This window comes from Epinephelus lanceolatus, chromosome 12, assembly GCF_041903045.1.
Source record: "Epinephelus lanceolatus isolate andai-2023 chromosome 12, ASM4190304v1, whole genome shotgun sequence".
In the NCBI taxonomy this organism is placed as follows: Eukaryota; Metazoa; Chordata; class Actinopteri; order Perciformes; family Serranidae; genus Epinephelus; species Epinephelus lanceolatus.
The window spans coordinates 20,739,689-20,761,119 of NC_135745.1; the positions used below are offsets into that span (position 1 = coordinate 20,739,689).

The 21,431-nt window shown below is 40.1% G+C and overlaps 1 protein-coding gene across 4 annotated transcripts in view; it reads right to left on the reverse strand.

Annotated features, from left to right (window-relative positions):
- Positions 1-416: 416 nt before the first annotated feature.
- Positions 417-21,431, reverse strand: part of cacnb2b (calcium channel, voltage-dependent, beta 2b) — a 57,012-nt gene continuing 35,997 nt past the window's right edge. For 2 of the 4 annotated variants that reach the window (XM_033650356.2, XM_033650359.2), the window contains exons 2-14: positions 20,096-20,161; positions 14,187-14,309; positions 13,595-13,734; positions 10,695-10,756; positions 10,569-10,594; positions 8,982-9,062; positions 8,743-8,801; positions 8,528-8,637; positions 7,153-7,161; positions 5,896-6,047; positions 5,496-5,591; positions 4,177-4,350; positions 417-1,289 (exon numbers count right to left, since the gene is read on the reverse strand). In XM_033650356.2, the coding sequence (XP_033506247.2) occupies positions 552-1,289; positions 4,177-4,350; positions 5,496-5,591; positions 5,896-6,047; positions 7,153-7,161; positions 8,528-8,637; positions 8,743-8,801; positions 8,982-9,062; positions 10,569-10,594; positions 10,695-10,756; positions 13,595-13,734; positions 14,187-14,309; positions 20,096-20,161 (1,836 nt within the window). In that variant the 3' untranslated portion in view covers positions 417-551. The remainder of the gene's footprint in view (positions 1,290-4,176; positions 4,351-5,495; positions 5,592-5,895; positions 6,048-7,152; positions 7,162-8,527; positions 8,638-8,742; positions 8,802-8,981; positions 9,063-10,568; positions 10,595-10,694; positions 10,757-13,594; positions 13,735-14,186; positions 14,310-20,095; positions 20,162-21,431) is intronic. The other 2 variants (XM_033650358.2, XM_078173099.1) reach the window with 1 other exon arrangement.

The following is a 21,431-nucleotide window of genomic DNA, read 5'->3' on the forward strand; positions in this document are numbered from 1 at the left end:
GAGGTCCCCAAAACGGACCCCTTCCTCCCCCCGGCTGCACCTCAAGATCCTGTCCATGAATATCACAAACAGGATCGGTGACAAGGGACAACCCTGGCTACATCATTATTATTATTAATATATTATTAATTATTATTATATATCTAATATCATTAAGCACAGAAACAGACTCTAGGTAAGAAGAGTAAAGTAGTAATAAAGTGATCTTGAGATAATGGATAAAATAAAACTGGCTTTGGTATGATTCGCATGACCAATACAAAACCAAAAAGTTTACAACCCATACTGAACGAACACACCATTGCTTTTAATGTCTGTGCAAAAATACACTCAGATAGAGCCATATTAATTAGGTGAAAATAAGACAGACAAAAACCAAGTCATAATATTGATTCTGGTTAAAGGACAATGTGTGTGCAGAGGGTAAAAATAAAAAATGGTAAATAATATGAGGAAAACATTGTCTACAAGATGACACACCCTGCCCTCCATTAGTGCATTATAACTTGAGCAGCATAAAACCATGCACCAGCCCACAGAAGAAACAGCAGTCACGAATGTATATAGGAATCCCTGTGCCATTGTCGTGCATCTCTGTCTCTGTCTCTACCTCTACCTCTGTCCCTATCCCTGTCTCTTTCTCTGTCCTTGTGTCTTTCCCTATCTCTGTCCCTGTCCCTGTCTCTGCCATGGTAGTGGTGGTAGTTGTGATGATTGTGCGCAGGATAGTGATCCGTGTGGTGTGTCCGTTGTGGAATATGCTGGTGATGCCTGTGCTGCCGGTTGCGTTCATTGTGCTCCTGCTCATAGTCTGCCGCAACATGTGGCTGGCTGTTCCCACGGTGGTGATGTTGTTGGTGGTGGTGGTGGTGATGGTGGTGGTTGCTGTTATGATGGTGGTGGTTATGGCCTCGGTGGTTATAGCGAGTCTCGTCCTCGTCCTCCTCGACCACATCCTCCACCTCCTCCTCCCTCTCCTCAGGCGGGTGCCTGCGGGGAAGCCTCTGTCTGTAATCCCTGCTCGGCTGTACTTCCATGCCTCCAGATGTTTGGTTGTGCTGGGTGTGGCTGTGGTGCTCCATCCGACGGTGGTGGTGGTGGTGATGGTGATGGTGGTGGGTGTGCTGGGGTCTCTTTGGTTCAGTCCTCAGAAGTCGTTCTTCCTCCTCTCTTTGGCCCTCCTCAGCCCTCTGCTCCTGTGCCTGTACTGAAGGGGGCTCCAGGTCGAGATGGTTTTCCCGGGAACCCTTCCTCTTGGGGGCAGCTGTCTTCTTGTTTTTCTGCCCATCCTGGGACGAGAAACATAACATAATGGCACATACATACACATAAAGGTCACACAAATGTAGAAAACTTGCTCCAACACAAAAAACACTGTGCCCAAACTTATACATCTTCACCTTCACACTATTTGCATGTCCATGTGCACAAACACAGCTGCTGTCAGGGAGGCAGCTGGCTCTCAAGTGCCTAAACTGGCAATCACACCAGAGGCAATTTGAATATTTTTGGATTATAATTCTTTGTTTTATCATGGGACCTTGGGCCACTGAGTGCAATTTTGTGCAATTACGCACATAAAAACAGACACACTTGCTGCCTCAGGCTTCTCTGCATCTGCTCTACAGCTGCTTGAACTACTTTTTTTTATCTATTGTTAAATGAATCGATCCAGTTTTAACTTTTGATTGGCTTTTTGATAACCTGATGAATCACTCTCTGTATAAAATGTCCAAAAATGATAATAATTGCATGTTTGTGATCCCAAGGTTACTCCAAGTTAAACTAGAATGAAAGAGAGCTTATGTAGAGATAAACACAAGTCAAAAACGAGTGCTTACAAAAGTAATGGAAAATGATCATTATCCAAGATGTATGTGTTATAATTTGATCAGAGATGTGGATTTTAATGATGTGGTGGATACTTTTTCACAGATGAAGGTGAGGAGAGAACACCAGTTAAGACAGTTTACACCGTAAGCACCATTACTGTTGCTTCAATAGTGCAGAAGTCAAGCTCTGTGATCAGTGCTCTAGCGGTGAGTTTGACGTGTATTTAGAGATTTTGCATATGACATTAACCTTCCTGTCGTGTTCGGGTCAAATCTGACCGATTTACAACTTAAAACACACAAACACGAACCACAAACTAAATACAAACAAAAAAACAAGGTATAGGCTCATACAGAATTATCCCTCTCAATCATTATGGCCCACTAGAGGTGTGTGGCAGTGTGTGTTCTGCAGTGACTCTGCCTTTATTTGTTTATTTATTTATTATTATAATTATTATTTAATTCTTTTCTTATTTTCACCTCAACAGTGCTCAAGTGAGGTCAGATACAGACCAGGTGCCAACGTGTAAGAGCTCGATGTGATTTGAATGAAGAATATTTTAGCCTATTGGCAACTTACTTGCTAGCATAGCCGTCTAGTTAGCTTATATTCTAGTCTATCAGCAAGTTTACTCATTAGCATAGCCCTCCTAGTTAGCAAGCTAACTCCCTAACCTCGCAGTAGCATCCAAAAGAGGGGGAAAATGTGTTGATTGCAGGAATTGGCAACTGAAAATGCTACTATCCTTACTCTATGTTAGTGAGCAATATTCTCCCCTATTGGCAAGCTTTCTTGTTAGCATAGCCAACCTAGTCAGCTAACTTGCTAACCCTGCAGTAGCTTACATGGCTTTTGTTCAGTGGTACTAAGGATTCTGTTCAATTCTACTAACTTCAGTTTGGGAAATCTAGCTCAGCTCTGAAGAAGCTCAAAGAAATTCTTGAAAGCCCAGAAGCAGCAGACTAATGATGTCAGAGGGCTGTGATTGGTTGATTACAATGTTGGTACTGGAATGCGATGTGGGCTGTTGATCCAGGGGCATGTCCCATTTGGCAAAATCATGCCGTGGGACTGTAAGCAGTAGGCATATAGAGACGGTGCCAAAAAAACAACAACAAATAATATAGCAAGGCAAAATGCCAAACAAGAGTGATTCTGGGTTGGATTTTACTTTCACTTTTGCCTGCAAGCATGTTTACAAATGGTAGTCCTACATGGCACACCTTTAAGGAGCTTGGTCTGAGACCTTTTTCTATTCTGTATCAGACAACACTACATAAAGAGGCTGATAAATAATAGTTGCGCTTTCAGCGACAGTTTCTGTTGAGTGAGGTTTTGCCTATATAAGCTGCAGGAATCTGACATCTAGCAACAAGTTTTTGCACTTATGTGAGACATCTGAAATGGAGTTTATCTGGTGTCTGGTATATTTAGCAAACAGCAGGGATTTCATGCATGCTACTATTACAACTGCAAAGTCGGCCTCTTTGATCCTCAGCTGTGATACCTGTTAATGGTCAGAGACACATCCATTCAGTAGAGTGCATTAGTTTGAGCTAGGTGTACCTAATAAACTGGCAACTGACTGTAGTTGATCTCTCACTACTTTAGAGATAGCTTTGCATAGTATAGGCTAATTCTATTATTGCTACTCCCAATTATTTCTCATTGGGAATTTATGTGTCATGTTAGTGAACTGGGGCTGACACAGACTTCAACATGTGGCGTGGTCAAAGGCAGCATACGTACCTCTAAAAAGTAAATTTACTGGTTCTCAGTTAGTTGCTTTATTTCCAAATGCTAAAAATAAATCCATATATAAGCAATCATGACATTGTAGTGATACATTTCCGGCATCTTGGATTTTTTGTGAAAAAAAAAAAAAAAAAAAAATCTATATTCGTCTGTTTTTTGAGACAATATATACACATTATTTCTAGCTTCTAAAGAGAAGGCTACTGTAACTCATCTCAATTACTGCGGTGAAAACTCAGCTACAGCAGAATAAAAGGGTATCTCACTCACCAGAGGTACACCTATCTCATTTCTTCATCTTTCCATGGGAGTAGGATGAGGAGAAATGAAATGGAAATGTTAGATGAATAAATGGAAAAGAATACAGATGCAGCACACTGCATCCTCTGTCTAGAAAAATTAGCATTCCTGCTGTGCTCATCATTTACTCTGCAAACCGGTTTTCCACATTCAGCACTGTCTGCACAGATGGGATGAGTGGGATGAGATGAGATGACAGCATGAAATTTTTGCAAATGATATTAGATCCTATAATATCACTGTTTATGAAGTTTTTCCCCACATATGTGTCTGGGTTTCATGTACCGGTATTGCTGAAGGACTGGTGGGCAGTGTGTTCCCAGCCAGCTGGGCTACCAGTGCGTTGGCAGGCTCCATCTCTGGTGGATGAGTGGCTCTCCAGTAAGACTCCAGATAATCAGCGACATGCTCACAGGCATCAGTAAGCTGGTTCTCATCTAAGATGACGTCAAACATTTCCTACAGGAAAATGAAAATAAGGACAAGAATAAAGGAATGAGTGAGACAGTAAAGTATAATCTGTGACACCATTTATAACATGACAGAAGTGTGGGTGGCTTCAAAAATGTCATCTTTAAAAAAAGGGAAAACCATATCAACAGTGATATGAAATGACAACACTAATTCTGATATATGAATGAATATAGTGTGGAAAAAAGCCATGATTCTAAAAGTACTGAGGTCATGCATGTGCACCAAAAACAAAATCTCCAAATTTTTAATTTGGATTTTTTTATAATCTGTTTATTCTGCTTATTTTCCAATAAGGATGTCCAAATGCTGTTAATAATAGTGGTGAAATTCAGTCTAAAAATACTGTATTCGGCCTATAATACCTATCGTGTAAGTTTTGAAATTGTAAACACAGATTCCCATCAAGGTGCTAAAACCCCACAAAGTCCCAGAAAAATAAATACTGAGGACATGACCTGCTGGCAATGGTACCCACGGCTCTGCATAACAGTTACCAAAATATTTCAATTCATTCATTCACTTCCTGTAACCGCTTATCATGTTGGGGGTGGCGGGGGGAGCCTATCCCAGCTGACATTGGGCGAGAGGCGGGGTACACCTTGAACAGGTCGCCAGACTATCGCAGGGCTGACACATAGATACAACCACTCACCATCGCAGTCAAACTTACGGGCAATTTAGAGTCACCAATTAACCTGCATGTCTTTGGACTGTGGGAGGAAGCTGGAGTACCCAGAGAAAAACCCATGATGACACGGGGAGAACATGCAAACTCTGCATGCAGGTTCAAACCAGGAATCCTCTTACTGTGAGGCGACAATGGTAACCACTGCACCACTGTGTGGCCCCAAGGGAAAAAAGTATTTCTAGTTCGTACAAAAATTAGTACTGTTTTCTTACAGTTTCTGGTCAGTTTTTACCAGTATAACAACTTCAAACAAACAAACTGTCAGATACATAGACAAAGCCAAATATATAATTCTGTGCAACAACTAAAATAGGCTATTTAACATTTTGACATGGCATGACAATCCATCTTTACAAATCTATTCAAGAAAAAATGAAGTTAGTACTGAACAGTCAACTTCCACTGCACCAATTTCATACAGTGGCCACTAGATGGCACTCACCGGTGGGCATTGGGCGAGCTTGTCTGCTGCCACCAGCTGAACATTGAGATGCTTGGTCTGTGACTTTCCTCTCGTCTTGATCAGTCGCGTCAACACCTACACAACAGAAGTGAAGGGAGAGAAAGAGGAGAAAAAAGATGTAGAGAAAGACAGTGTTTTCAGTTTGTGCACCAAGAACACATAATCTTGAGATCTCAGACAATAGCTACAGTCAGATCTCTGTTCAATCAAAGTACAAAGTACGAAGGGAGTTTCCCCAGTATGTCTTTATAAATTAACAAATACCAGTGAGTGAGCCTACGAAAAGCCAAAGAAGGCCAACCAGCCCTGGAATAAAGCGTACAGTGATGAGTGAGGGCTTTACAGTTTGTAACCAAACTCAGTGCACTATGAAGCCTACCTTTGGTGAGGAGATCTTGACATAGACAAGGATTGGTGCCAGGGAGGTCTTGGACACCTGGAGAGGGTGGTTGATTGTGTCTGCATCTAGAACCACCAGCTGCAGGCTGCGGGCAAGCTCAAAGATTCGCTCCACCTCCCCCTGGATCTGGGCTGCACAAGCAAATAGGGAAAACATGATTTTGACACCGTAGATCCAGGAAATCCATCAATTGTGCATATTTCATTGCCTTGTTAATATTTAACTCGTGAGCTTACAGTAGATTGTTTTAAGTTTATTATTAGAAAAACTTCAATTATTCCACTGTAAGTAATATTGAAAGATTTCATATGTATTTTCATTGCTAGAGCTGGTATGTGCGAATCCTTTTTTAGTTAATCAAGATGCCGAAATGAGAACAATCGCTGAAAGTTAAACCAGCCGAACCAGCAGTAAGGTCAAAAATGAATTATCAGGTTATCAGGATCAGGATCTCATCACAAAGTCCATTTATTGTAGTGGCTGATGTGAAACTTTTGATCAAATCCCACAATCTTCCTCAGCGGTGGAAGCGAATATGGGAGAGGAAGATCATGTGATCCAATCAAAAGCACTAGAACTACCATTAAATTGACCTTTTGTTTCTGTCAACAAATTTGTATGCATGTATGGTTTTAAAACGATGGAACAACCCTGTCTCTGCATCTCAGTTCAACACCCACTCAAAAAAACAAAACAAAACAACAACATCAAATTGTTATTTTTAATGTAGAAAACAAGACAAATAAAAAAGTACAGACTTGTGAGCAACTCACATGACAACTCATAAAACCCTTCCACAGATTAAAAACTGTAAATGTGACCAATTACAAAACACTGTCTACTGAATGAGACTATGTTAACACAAGAAGCGATGTATTTTTATTTTCCTGGGTAACTAATTCATTACCAGGGTGTGTTGCACTCATGGGAGGAGTAATTTAAAGATTGGCCACCAGGGGGAGAGCAGGAAAGCAGGGCATGGAGGAGGCAGAGGCTGATTTTATTCAAAGTTAAAGCACTTACAAATATTCTACTATACCATGAATTACATCTTACACAACAGTTGACCCAATGAAGCAAATAAACAGGTAAGAAAACACCTGCTTGTGCTGGTGCCTGTGTATATTTACACACTGAACAGTGTCAGAGCAGTGGCTATTGGTGCTGATGAGGTAATGAAAGGGAGGTGAAACATTCAAACAGACACAGTCTACCAGTGCATTCAGTCATACATACCGGCAGCATCTGGGATGAGAGAGCAATGAGGAAGACAAGAGTAGAGAAAACCAAGTAAATCTTATTCACCTTATCTTCTTGATACCTATCCTTTCTTTTTGTAACCAAAGGTGAATTTAACCTCGCCTACTGCAGTGTCCAGTAAACAGTAAATGTACTGCCATATAATAACCTACTAATGTCTCAGATGTCAACCTGTTTTTCTGTCATATGCTTAGATGAATATTTCTTTTTATTTCATTTCTTGTAGGAGTTAGATTTAAGTTCCAGTGTGCAGGATTTGGGGACATATTTCGGAAAATATGCAATATAATATTTTGATTTTTATTAGTGTTTAATCACCTGAAACTAAGAATTGTTGTGTTTTTGTTACTTTAGAATGAGCTGTTTATATCTTCATATGGAGCGGGTCCTCTTCCACACAGTCCACCATGTCGTTTGTACAGTAGGCCTGAATGGACAAATCAAAGAGTGGCTCTAGATTCACGTTTTCATGTTTGCTACTGTAGTAGTTGCACAAGCTTGGCACACGGGAGAAGTTTCAGTTGGTTGCAATCTGCAACCTCACTGCTGGACGCCACTAAATCCTACACACTAGAGCTTTGAAAGATCAATGCCATCTTTGTATCTGTAAGCTAATCATGAAGCTACAGCCAACAGCTGATTAGCTTAGCTTTGCTTAAAGACCGGAAACAAGGGGAAGCAGGAAGGGTGCATTAAACAAAGATATAGCATGTTCATTGGTGAACTTTTGAGGTGCTGGTAGGCTGCTTTTTAAAACCTTTTTACAGAGCCAGGCTAGCTGTTTCCCCGTTTCCAGTGTTTGTGCTAAGCTAAGCTAATCGGCTAGCTTCATATTTAACACACAAACATGGAAGTGGTATCAGTTTGCTCATCTCACTCTTGGCAAAAAAAAGCAAACATGCTTATCTGCTAAGATGTTGAACTACTCCTTTTACTATCTTTGTTGTGGTGCATACAGTGATCTCTAATTATCATCCCATTGAATAAAGTATCATCTATACAGCTTCAAAATAAAAACAACTTCAGAAAACAAAGTGCACAGTGCTTTGTGAGATTAGAAAACGTAAAGTCGGACACATTAATTTCAGACCTGGGTCAGATAGTATCATTTGCTCTGTTTTAACCTAATTAGGGTTTGCCACAAGGGACAGCACAACAAGTGCCAGAAAGCTAAGACAATTACAAGAAGTTATTTTAGAAGAGATTTTAGTGTACTTTTCTGTTACTGATACTATCTGATTTGTCCTGATGAGGTAAACCCTAACTGTCTTGCTTTCCAAACAGATAAAGTGGCGCCAAAGATCATTTGCCACGACTACTGGCTCTAGGTTGGGAGGATAAAGCCGTGTACCTAAATTGGAGCGTGTGTTTGACCGGTCCATTAAGGCCTTTTTGCCAGGGTTGTTGAGGATGGACCGTTTAGCCAAAGAGATGTCTGCTGTGACCCGTGTAATGGTAATTCTGGAGAGGAGACAGAGAAACAGGGATTGTTACACAGTTGTGATTTTCATTATGTTTTACATCCACATTAAAGGTGCGATACTGAAGAATTACATCTGAACTTACCTGCCTTCAAATCGATGTTTTAAAAAGTCAAATAGTGCTTTTTGCATCATATCTGTAACCTGGAATTACACAAGAAACATGGATTTTAAATAAACCCCCCTCTATTCAAGCTCAACCCAAAATACAGACATTTATTTGAAATACTAGATTAGGTGTCTCAGCTTTACATCATAGGTCCTTGACAAGTCAAAGGGAACTCAATGAGAGGTAAGATTAAAGAGCGTGTGAGGAAGTCTCACCTCTAAGCCCTTCAGTGATGGTCCCATTAAAACCACAGGACGCATTGTAGGCACTACATCATACATAGCCACCTGCTCCCCCTGTAGCCACAAAAAATTCAAGTTTAATTCAGTGTAGACTGAAACAAAATGTTTGTTCACAGTAACTTCTTGGTAGAATATTTCCGTGCCACGCATATAAAATTAACAGTGCTGAGGAAATGCTGCATCAATTGGTTCATTTTTTTAGCCGCCTAAAAAATCAGTATCAGTTTAACTGTATGCTATATATAGAATATTTTCAAAGCTTAACTTTGCCATCAGACAGTTCTTTCCGACGGGGATCCGAAGCTGTTATCTCAAAGCCACCAGACTCCACTGACAAAACCAGTCATTTTAGAAAATGGGAGTTGCTGGTCTACCACTGCCTCAGTCAGTTAGTGTGTAAGGTAAAGCAGTGAAAGTATTCCAAATATAGTGTACACTTAAATTGATACTGATGTTTTTAATGTGGGTCTTTTCAGCTAAATATATTTTGCTACAGCCCCTGTCCACAGCAGTACACTGCTTGGCTTCCATGCTGGTAGATTTGGATAATCAAAGACGTTAGCAAAGCAAAACAGCATATGAAATGAGCACAGCAGAAACATCATTGGTTGGACCAAAATTATCTATAAATGTTAGTTACGGATGAAAATGGCAACACAAATAAACAAGTTTGACGTTTCCTAGTTGCCAGTTGTCTAGCCCTGAGTGACTGTTGTTGCAATACATTCTCGCTCCGACCTTGTCACATATCAATGTTTGGTCATGCACCTTCCACGTCCAGATACAACGTGAAAGGTGAAAGGTGTGTTTTTTGTTGACGTTCTGGTACGCTGTGTCAAGTTTTGCCTGTTACTGTACATGCATTATCTTCTTTCAAAATACACTTTCACAGGAAATTTACCATTTACATACAGTCTCTTTCAAAATAAAAGCACTACATTGGTACAACAACGCGAATTGACATTTTTATTCCTCCCACAACTAAGGCACGTGGTTAGGTTTAGGACAAAAAGAACAGGGTTTGGACTTTATAATCTTGCAGGACGTGAACACCACTCTCCCAGCTGAAAGTCGGTGTTTGCTGGACCCATCCACCACCAATCCCACCAAATCCCACCCACCCTATTCGGAATTTCGCCGCCTTATCTTTCATTCTTGTCTCGCTACGTTTCCCGCCGCCGCCGCATAGAGCAGTTAAACTATAACACAGCGACTGGCCGTGTATCATGCCAATTAGAGGACAGCTTTTTTCGTCAGTGTCTGATGCTGCAAGTCACTGACCAAGCGCCGGATTTGGCCGACTTCAGAGTGAGACTGGGTTAGTTGTTGTTAGCGTGATGTCATGGTGATTTGGTCTATATGAGATGCTGCTGATGCAACATGCTGCTTGCAGTGCAAACATAGAGTGACAGAGTGTTTCTTTTCCTATGATTTGACAAATTTCCTTATATTTTAAAAAGGTCTGAGGAAAATACTTCTGTGTGTTTGCAAGGAGGACTGTCTGTAGGATGAGAAACAATAATTTAAAAGAGATGTCAACAGAACAAACGGGTCACTTACCGGTTTCTTTTTCACCTGCTGATTGGCTATGTAGGGGGATAAGAGAGAGAGGTATCTAGTGTTAACTCACCAATCACCAAAACACAACAAAAAATGTTTTTCACACAATTTAACAAACACACTGACCTTGTGATGGAGGAGTATATTTCTTTGAGTTCATATCTTGAGCTACTTGAGCCGCTGCTTTGCTGAAATGCGAGAGAGAAAAGTCCTGAATTAGCTCAGATCATGGTGAAAATAGAGCACGATATGTATCTATGCAATAAAATAATGTGTGCCCACAGACTGTACAGTATATCTACTTATATAAGACACAGCCATATAAAGCTTAGAGGGTAAATCCCTTGAAGTGATTCAGCACACACAGTTGCCACCGAAGCCAAATTCCTAAGATCCTCTAGATGAGTTTCTTTCAGTCTAACTGGGTCAAGTCAAAATCTTTCAGTCTGTAGTGGATCTTCCTGCCTGCCAGGCTGATTAGAGTAAAAACAACCTACTGACTGAACAAAAGGGAAACAAATGGAAACCAATGGCTGTCTGAAAACAATGGGAAATACTTTTTTTTTTTAATCTTAAAGTTATAGCTTTAGAAAATCATCAGCGGCTATATGTGTGTGTGTGTGTGTGTGTGTGTGTGTGTGTGTGAAATTTGCAGTAAATCACTGGTATGATCTGATTATATCTCATTAAATCCCGTGTTAAAATGGATGTTTTTTTAACTTGCTGAAGAGGGGGGATTCTCTGTTGACTGTCCTTGACCTCCCTTCTAGTGTTCTGCTTTAATATTTTCCTTTTCATATTTTTATCTTTCAAGTCTCGATTACCGGCTGAGCCCCCCCTCGAAAAGCTGCAGGATCACTTTGTGTCGGTTGGATTGTAATATTTGATTAATTAAAAACTTGCTCTGGAATATGTTCCATGGAAATGATAAAAGTCTAAGGATAGAGGGTGTTATATGCAGCACAGATTGTAACTTTTTCTAGCGTTTTTTACAGTGTAATCGACCTGGCATAAACTCTCTGTGTAATATATGGTGTGCGTGATCCTGATGTGACTTCTGCGAAATGATCTGGCATGATTCTGGTCAAATTTGGCTATGTGAGGAGAAGCAATTGTTCTCGGAGCTGGTTGTCTGAATAACAGGAGAGCAGTCGCTTAAGTGACAGGAAACACCTTTTAATGTGTATTGGAAAGCTGTGGGTGTGTCAACTGATACTGCTTGTTTGTCATACACTATGAATTGTCATGATGTACTAATTCTTTGGCTTTCTCGCAGGTAAACCCTCAAATGTCCAATCCCATGTGTTTTGAATCTCTTTATTCTGCAAGGCATGCATAGAAGTTGAAATATTCTCAACTTTTCAGCGCGGTCACACTTGGCAGAGGCAGCCAGTTAAACCTAGTCTCTATAAACAGACTCTACATTCAGTGAATGTAGAGTGTAGGCAAACCCCGGAGATCTTGCCTCCGGAAGAAGAGCGGAAGAGCCCTGGTTTCTGGTTTTAGGCTGTTTGTAGTCCGCGTGATATTGACCAATCACGTTGGAGCCGGCTGCAGTTGTTAACAGGTTAAACGGTCTGTGCGATGAACTAACGAGGCGGAACATAATAGGCGTCACTGCAAACTCTGAATCCATCGCAATGGTTCAGCATATTTACTTTTATATAAATGGAAGTCGGAAACGGAAATTCGCCTCCTCCACCCAAATCAAACCGGAATGCCAAAAAATCGGGGGTCTGCCGATGGGTTCCAAGAATGAAACCAACCAACTGACGGGATTCACTAGTGTTTTGACGACGGTAGATGTGGTAAAACTAATGGAACAATGGTAAATGCAGACAATAAGCGGATATTAGCAGTATCTAATTACAAAAAAGGTCACCCCTATTATACAAATACTAATCGGCAAACGCATGCATGGAGTTGCGTGAGCAGCCAGGTGAATCCCTCCGGTGAGTATGATGTCATTTACTATGCCAATAAATAGGCTAGCTAGTTGGGTAGCTGTTAGACTGTGAGAGAACTACTTGGTATGTGAAAGGGAAGGGGGGGATTCATATCTTGTGTCGTGATAGTTTCATGTCGGCTGCTGTCTTTGAGAGAGAGAGAAAGAGACCACATGTAAGGGGGGCATGGGGGAGATTACAGGAGATTACTTTGTGTGTGTTTTTCTGTTAATCACATTTGATTCCCTGGTTATACATGCAGCCCCGCTCCACAAGGGCACCACGCTTGTTATACCTGACATGCTTTGCCAACACATTTTTAAAGCGCTTGCACCCCTAATGACACATCCCAGTGTGATCAGGGCCTAACTGTGTGAATTGTGTTAGTTGGGTACTCTCGTACACTAACGCATAGAGAGAAGGAGAAAAGGGGCTCAACTGGGGCCCTCAGCACATTTTTGCCACAGTGCAGTCTTGTGGTTTGATCCAGCCATACTTGCTATGCTTTTATGTATAAAACAACTCCTGGTGCAGGGGCGATTGCTCTGAGACAACAAAGGAGGCTGCACTTCCCCTAAAATTTCCCCAGATTCCCTGAAAGCTCATTTTCACCATTTGTACAGTACAGTTCAGGTGTTTCAACCCATCTGAAAATCTTTGAGGTGTGTTTTGCTCTGGTTCTATGGCATGAGTGTGGTCAAAAAATGGCTTCAATTAAATGTTCCTTTTATAAGTTACTGCCTCGCTACAATATGACAAATTTTATGATGTAAACTTAAAGTGAGCGTCCCCTGTTTGAAAGACCAGCAGCCGCCACTGTCCTGGTGTGACCCTTTCCCGTGGATACCACCTCTCTGGTCAAAATGTAGTTTGACTAATCTGTGGATGTTTTCAAAGAGCATCAACTGAATGCTTAAAATGTCATATAATCCATGTTTTTGTTTGTATGTGTGCTGGACCAATAAAGATTATTATTAGGATTACAAGATAAGTCAGCACACTGCAGCATGGGCTTGTGAGCTGGTTTGTGACCCTGTTGTATTGAAGCTAGTGGAAAAGAGAAACGTACGCTGTACATACTTGGCTAAGGCCTTGGCGGCTTTCCTCGCCTGGACTTCTCTTCTGATGAGAATGGTTTCCAGATTGACTGGACTGGGGATGAAGCCCACCACACCATCCTCCTTCACTGGCCGGCCGATCCACCACTCATTGTTAAACTTCTGTGAATAAAAAAAAAAAAAAAAAAACGTGTAAATTTAAAGCTTCATTCACTCTCTTGACTCTTTGGTGGTACTTTGGTGATGTCAGCATCTGCATGTTGTGTCATTGTTGCCTCCCTGTAAGCTATCTGGATGTGACTCATAAATGTGTATGTGTGTGTCTCTACTTGTGCTTGCTACACAGTGAGGACCACAAAATCTATTTTAGCAACAGAGTGAGGACAGTTTGCAAGGTGAGGACATTTTGGCTGGTCCTCACTTTTTCAAATGCCTGTTTGAGGGTTAAAACTTGGTTTTAGGGTTCAGGCTAGAATTAGGTTTAAATTTAGGTTAGGGTAAGGGTTAGGCATTAAGTTGTGATGGTTAAGGTTAGGTCTAGGGAATGCATTATGTCAATACGGGTCCTCACAAAGACAGTAGTACAAGAATGTGTGTGTGTGAGAGTTGCAAACCTCTTTGACATGGAGGAAGTCTCTGGCCTCAAAGGTGACAGCCTGGCCCGGTACGGGAACGTTGTCGTCGTCTGCTGGGGTGTAGGAGAAGTTGCAACGTACTGCGAATGCCACAGGTTTGTACTGAGGACACAAGACAGGTGTTGACTTATTACTAACAGATGTCAGAGTCATCTAAAATCCCTTCATTTCACCCACAAACAGAGTTTCACACAAACAAATTCATATTTCCCTTTATTTTAATTGATAACACACAACTACACAATGTTCCTCACAAACAGGAACAACTAACTGGAGAACTGGAACTAATGTGAAATGAGGCCATTTCCACACAGAAATACAGCACAATAAACACTTCAATCTGCAGAAATGTGCTTTTGAAGTGTAGGTAGGATTGTAAACAAGAGGACACAATAAATTGTTTGTATATTTGGGTCTAGTTCAGTTTGTACAAACCTGCAAATATTCTTTTTTTTTCACATAATGATACCAACATGATTACACAGTGGGGATAAAATTATGGTGTTTATGCCTGGAAGCATATGTGCTTCTATGCATGCTGTGCATACACTGTGTGTGTGGCATGTATTGTATGTGGGCTCTCAAAAAGTACATGTGCTTTTATTTAGCATTGTGCTTTCCCTCGTTCCAAAACAGCTCTGCAGGTTACTATTAACAGCTTGTAAACTGTAGCATTTGATCTTACGGCACTGGTTTAGGGGAGATTAATAAATAATGCAAAACTGTTTAAGCAGGATGTGTTTGGAAAAGATAGCAAAGTAGACTTGCACATATACAGAGCCCAGCTGGTATCATAAAGAGAAAAAAAATTGTACAGAAATGAATAAATTGTGCCCTGAAAGTAGTTTGCACCCACAATTACAAATTTGTGTTCTGAAATTATTCATTTGTGCACACAAAGTAACACAGTAAGGCATAAACAATATAATCAACACTCCTCAGAGGGATATTAGAGATAACACAACATCGCTAACCAAGCAAATTCAGGTATTGCGACATATCTAAACTTCCGAAATCACTACAAAACTGCACTAAATCCCAGCAGCACCTTTAGACTATGTTTTGTTAGATTTCAGCAGTCCAAGTGGATCAAAGTTTGAAAATGGATTGTTCAAAAGAAATAAAAAGATTCTTTAATTCTGTCTTGGTTTTGACCTGAATCAAATCTTTAGTGTGTGTTGTTCAAAACATTTTAGAAGGATTGCGATACCTGTGATCCAAAACATCAGGATTATCATGCTCATAACAGAAGGGTGGATTTCACTGACAAAATGTCATAAAACTTTTAGACTGGTCAAATGTATAGACATTTATTTACATTTTTCCATTGATTGTTTAACCATTAACACGGATAAAGTAGATAAAGTGGACATCAGTTTACCTATTAACCTTTTCAGTAGAGTAAAAATAAATAAATAAATACAAAGGATTTTTTTTAAAGGATTTTTGCCCAATAAAATATTCCTCCAAATAGTTGTCAATATTAAACATTCATTTCTCACCCATATTATTTACAATTACACAATCAAAAGCAGTCTCTAACAATTTCATCCTTCATGCTGTTTCTCTAGCTCTCCAACTTAACACACTTACCCAATGCAGGCTATACCTGTTCTTTACATAGCTAGTAGCCTACATTGTGATGTGAATAGAGCAGTGGTTGTCCATATTGTATAATTTATATCTGGATCAGGGTGATCCAGTCCAATGCGGTTTTGAAAAACCGGCCCAAAGGTAAAATGGATTAGCTTAGTGGTTCCCAACTGGTGGGTCATGGTCCAAAGTGGGTCACGGGCCCATTCTGAATGGACCACAAGTGACATTTTATTTTGAAGTACAGTGAATTTCCAGCACAAGCTTTTTATTTTTGAAGTGCCGTTTTCTGTTGCAAACTAGCTTGACGACATGGCCAAACGCAAGTATGACACTGAATATATTTAACTTTGTGGATCTTTAACTAATGACTAAGGAGCAATCTGGACTCCATGGACGGACCAGTTCGGAACCACTGGATTAGCTAATCCTAGATGGCAAAACATGGGATTTTCAAATCTCGATCATCCTGAAACAGAAAAAAAGAATTTGAACAACTGGAGCCAGAGTGTTAGCGACAGGCTAGCTGCTTTGTTTTGGTATTGAAGTGCCAACTAATACTGGATTCATTCCACCATATACATATAATTTGTTTATGATGTTTATGATATTGTCTTGTCCCTTCGCCACTCTTTTTTATAGCAATGTGTAATTAATTTGTGTAACTATCATGTGCACACAACTGTGCAGCCTAATGCAGATCATCTATGCTAATTCTATACCACGCAAATCTAATGTAAAAGAGCCAGAGATACTTGGATATTTTGGATTTTGCATGTTTGTCTGTTAAATAACTCTGACATCCTTTAAACATGTAAAAATGTTCTATTTTCTTTGGTCATTTTACTTCAAATGTATTTGATTTTTTCCCCCTAAAATGACTTAATTATTGTTGTTTTTAAATGTTTTATCAATACACTTGTTTAACTTGGCAATACCATTCATTTTGCATCTTTCACTTTAATTGCTTTAGTTTCAGAGTCTTGGTTTAGTGCATGCTGGCTCACTGTCAGACTGTCATGGCTTACTGGGACACTTGAATAGAATGGAGCCATCATTAATGTTATTAGTGACACCTGTTCTTTTCCCACTATGACAAATCAAAATGTCTGCTGTGAAAACAACCTACTGCATCTTCCACTTCGCTGCACATTAGCTACTGTATGCTTCCTCCTGACTGAATGCCTGTTGGTGTTGTAATCCTATCAGAGTCAAATGTCAGTGGCACACGGATCAAGCTGCTAATTACTCCACTTTGGGAAGATGAGGCTGTGGGAGAGGTTGTGGGGTCAGCAGGGGATGGGCCGAGTGTGTTTGCCGCCTTAATTACAGAGCAACAGTGGGAGCACATTAAATCTGTGGGGGAGGATTTAATTCAATATTGAATGGGACGTGTATCAGTGGGTGCTGCGTAGAAGGCAAACAGAGGGGGAGAGTTATCAGCTGTGATATTTTTATATATTTGTGGAATGACCTTCGTTGCCATTATGCCCACAGAAAAAATACTAGATAACCCACCTTCTGTAAGTATGTAAGGCACACTAAACAGTGATAACCACTGCAGAAGGTTGAACTTGACTTAGTTTTTAGTTTGCTTTAAATTTTAGCAGAATTTGGACTTCTTTTCTCAAATGCAATCCACAGACAGTTTCTCAGATAGAGTATGTGTTTTGTATTTCTCATGACATACCACACTACATATTGTAGCTTTGAGCACAGTAATTGCTTCCTGCATAAAAGCACAAACAAATAGGTTGACCATTTTCTCTAATGTCCCGAAATCGACGATCCAAAATTCAGGTTCATTAAACACAGTGATTAGCCAGGTGTGTGGAGGTGAGGAAGGAGCCAGAGTATTTGGCACCACCCTTCATGTGAACAATCATGTATGTCTTCCAGGAGAGACTGCCTGAAAGCGTGCTCCGTTCTCCCTATATTTGAATGATACTGCATTGGCATGGGCAAAATTCCTAAATGCTGCCTACGTGTTGTCAAAGCAGTGAAGATATTTTTTACTTTATTGTCACCAGTTGTACATTATTGCTTCGCTCAAAAAACGTAGAAGTCTGCACCTTTAGCGGGCAAATTCTGGATGCACTGGTGTGAAAGGATAAATAAATAAAATTCAAGTCATAGGCTTAGTGGCTTCAAAATGAGAGCTGTTGATTTCAAAGCCAACTTGATTTCTGGCATGATTATGTATATGAGGAAATCTTTATACCAACTGAAAGAGCTCGACAAGGCATGAACTGTAGGTGTATGAGGCTGTGCTGGCTCACGCTGCCTTGCTTCAGTGTGTCCTGCAGGTCCTTGGGTGGGTGGAGATGTGGTACCATAGTCCTGACTGGGAACACATGGCCAGAATTTCTGAGCTATGTGTATCGATCCCTTCATCAAGCTGACTGCTATTTTTTCTGGGTTATTTTCTTTTGTTTTACACGAATAACATGCGCCTCACTGCATTCATGGACTCTCATACAGCACTGATTAATGTTTACACCTCATTGTAGGGCTGGGCAAGGCATCAATATTATAACCATCCATCCATCCCTTTCATCTGCTTATCCGGCACCGGGTCGTGGGGGCAGCAGGCCAAGCAAAGCACCCCAGACATCCCTCTCCCCAGCAACACTTTGGCCCCCAGGAGGCATCCTGATCAGATGCCCGAACCACCTCAACTGACCCCTTTCAACACAAAGGAGCAGCGGCTCTACACCGAGCTCCCTCTGGATGTCCGAGCTCAATATCATATCAATGTTGTGATATCATCCTGAGACCTTAGCTTTTGTTTCATATTCCTTTTTGTAATCTCTCTAAGCTATTTGGGTTCAGTGGGATCTGATAAGAATAAAAACTAAGCATCATTGCTGAACAGGAAGTAGTTTTTGAACAATATTATGTCTTCATATGGTGACATTGAGTTTATTTTTTAATAGCAACGAGTGTGTAATTAAGTATAAGACTGTTTATTTCAATGCCTGAACATGACTGTGCAAAAACTTAACTGGGATTTGTTCATTTTGTAACTCTGTATGAATCTTCCTTGCTCCATACTCCATGCTAATAATGTCCTTTTCATCTGTAGGGAACAGTCTGTCACACCTAATTGGCCTGTGTGAAATGCTGCGATAATCCAATAATAAAATCCTAGTGCTGTCCAATGACGATTTCCTAATTAACAGCATCTTAGCGTGTTACTGTTGCGTGTAATTCCCTGAACTTACCAGACTGTTCTAGCTGTTCTATTATTTGCCTTTACCCACTCAGTCATTATATCCACACTGCTAATGATTATTTATCAAAATGTCACCGTAAATATTTCGCAATATTTGGTTGATACTGTGATATTTGATTTACTCTATATAGCCCAGCCCTACCTCATTGTTATTATCATTTGATCATTTATAATAACTGCACAACTTCCAGTTTATTTTTGCTAAGTTTGGCGTACATCTACCTCCTTTGCTTAGGTCTGCGGCCAGTTGTAATAGAGGCATTGGTGTAATGCATAAGAAACAATGAAATAAATGTCTGACACATCACTCTCTCCTGTCATTTCATGCTGTACTGGTTCCTAACCTTGCATCAGGACCCCCCAAGGGCTTGTAAAATAAATCTGAGGGGTTCCAAGATGATTAATGGGATCAGAAAGAAAGGGGGAAAGTATTTCTGCTGCACAAAGTAATTCATCATTCATGTAAACTTTCTGAAATCTCTCCTTTTTTTCTCATGAAATATCTTTTCAGAACACACACACACACACACACACACACACACAACAAATAAGAAGCAATTGTGTTTTAATAAATAAGTAAATAATGTAATCAAATTAAGAAGTCTACCTTTTCTAACCTTGAACTGTGTAAGATGTTATAAGTGAAATCATACTAGAGCATCATTTATAACATTTTTCATGTTGGCAAGTTGGCCTGTTGAACTGTTGTTGCACTAGACTCTGGTTTCTTTCAGTGTAAATATATTTGATATGCAATATTGCTACAAAGCAGTCATCTGAAGACTGCCAGAATTCATTTGAACTGAATCAGCAATAATCAATATCCTTCATTATTATCCTTCTCCAGACATGGAGCCCATGAAGGGATGGCAAGGATGAAGACTGCAGTGATTCATTTTAATAGCAGAATGTTGCTCCGCTAATCCAACGTCCTGATGTCTGTGTTTCCTGTCTGTGATGTAATCATGTCCTTGAGAGCGGCCGCTTGGAAAAAATGAGTCTGTGAGAGCCATGGTGGGTCTGGTTGTGATGTTACCGTGATGCAACAGTGAGAAAGTACCTTGGCCTTCTCCAGCTGCACCTGGGCGTTTCTTTCCTCGACGACGTCCGAGTCCTGACGCTCTCCCTGCAGGAGAGGGAGAGAGAGAGAGAGTGATGACAATGAGTTTAATCAGTTCTCCACATTGATTTAATTGGTTTGCACTGCACTGCATTAAAGAATTTTGAAAGCGTTGAAAATTAATTTTTGATTTTAAAAAGCAAGAAAAGAGTGAAAGACAAAGATAGCCTGCAAAAAGAAGTAAAAATCTCCTTTCCTGGTGTACATTAAACCTGTTTATTCTTCATTTAGGTGAATTTATTTCCTTTTTATTTCATTTCTGGTTGATTTTTTATTCTTGTTTCTAAAGTGATTAGAGTATCATGAAGACAACCCAGCAATCTGTTTCATATACAGAGTTCAGTTTCTTTTTTGTATTTGTTTTTCTGTGTTCATACCTATATTTACATACAGTTTATTGGCCCATTTTGACTTCTGTATGACACACGATGACACACTTTATTACTTTCTATGTCCTGCAGAAGGCCTGGAAAGATAGAGCTATAAGCCCTTTGACTATGATGAAGCTGTCTGACTGTGAAATAAAATAACTGTGAAAATAATTTGGATGGCCAAAGTTTGCCTCTTTTCATGACAATCTGAGTGCAGTAGAAAATATCACTGAAAACAAAGACAGAGAGATTCAAATTTATCCAAACACATTCAAGGCCAGACAAGAAAACATAAAGTCTCCGCAGCAATGATTCAAAAGAGGACTCCAGCAATTCAGTATTGTACTTCTATAAAGTTTGGGCACTTGCAAGAGAGAGAAAAATTGTCAAAATCTGTGCAGCAGAGACTGTGATATCTTGACTTGTAGTCAGTGTGGGATACAATCTGAAAATACTTGAGTCTACACTTCCCATAATGCACCTTCAAATCACCCTCCCTCCCTCATAAATACCCGCTTCTTCAAACTCCACAGCGCAGTTGCAACGCAGACCTTTTGCTTTTTCTTTTTTAATCCAAAATCTCTGTGCCCGAGCCGTTGTTACACAAAGGGGTGACTTGAATAAACTTTTCTCAGACTTGACAAAGCTCCTTCACAGCCACAGACGACTGTTCTTACAGGCTGAGTCATACTCCTCTGTAACTGACACAAAACTGGTAGATTATAAATGTTACTGTATATTATATGCACTTCCTTGTCCTTAATCTAGACGTGTTCATAAACACATTTTAAAACACAATTTGCCCCTATTCTCAAGCTGTCAATAACTTATCAGGGTGTTCTATTTCACATCTCCATTATTTCTTATGAGTTATACAAGTACATTTTCTTTATCTGTTTTTCTGA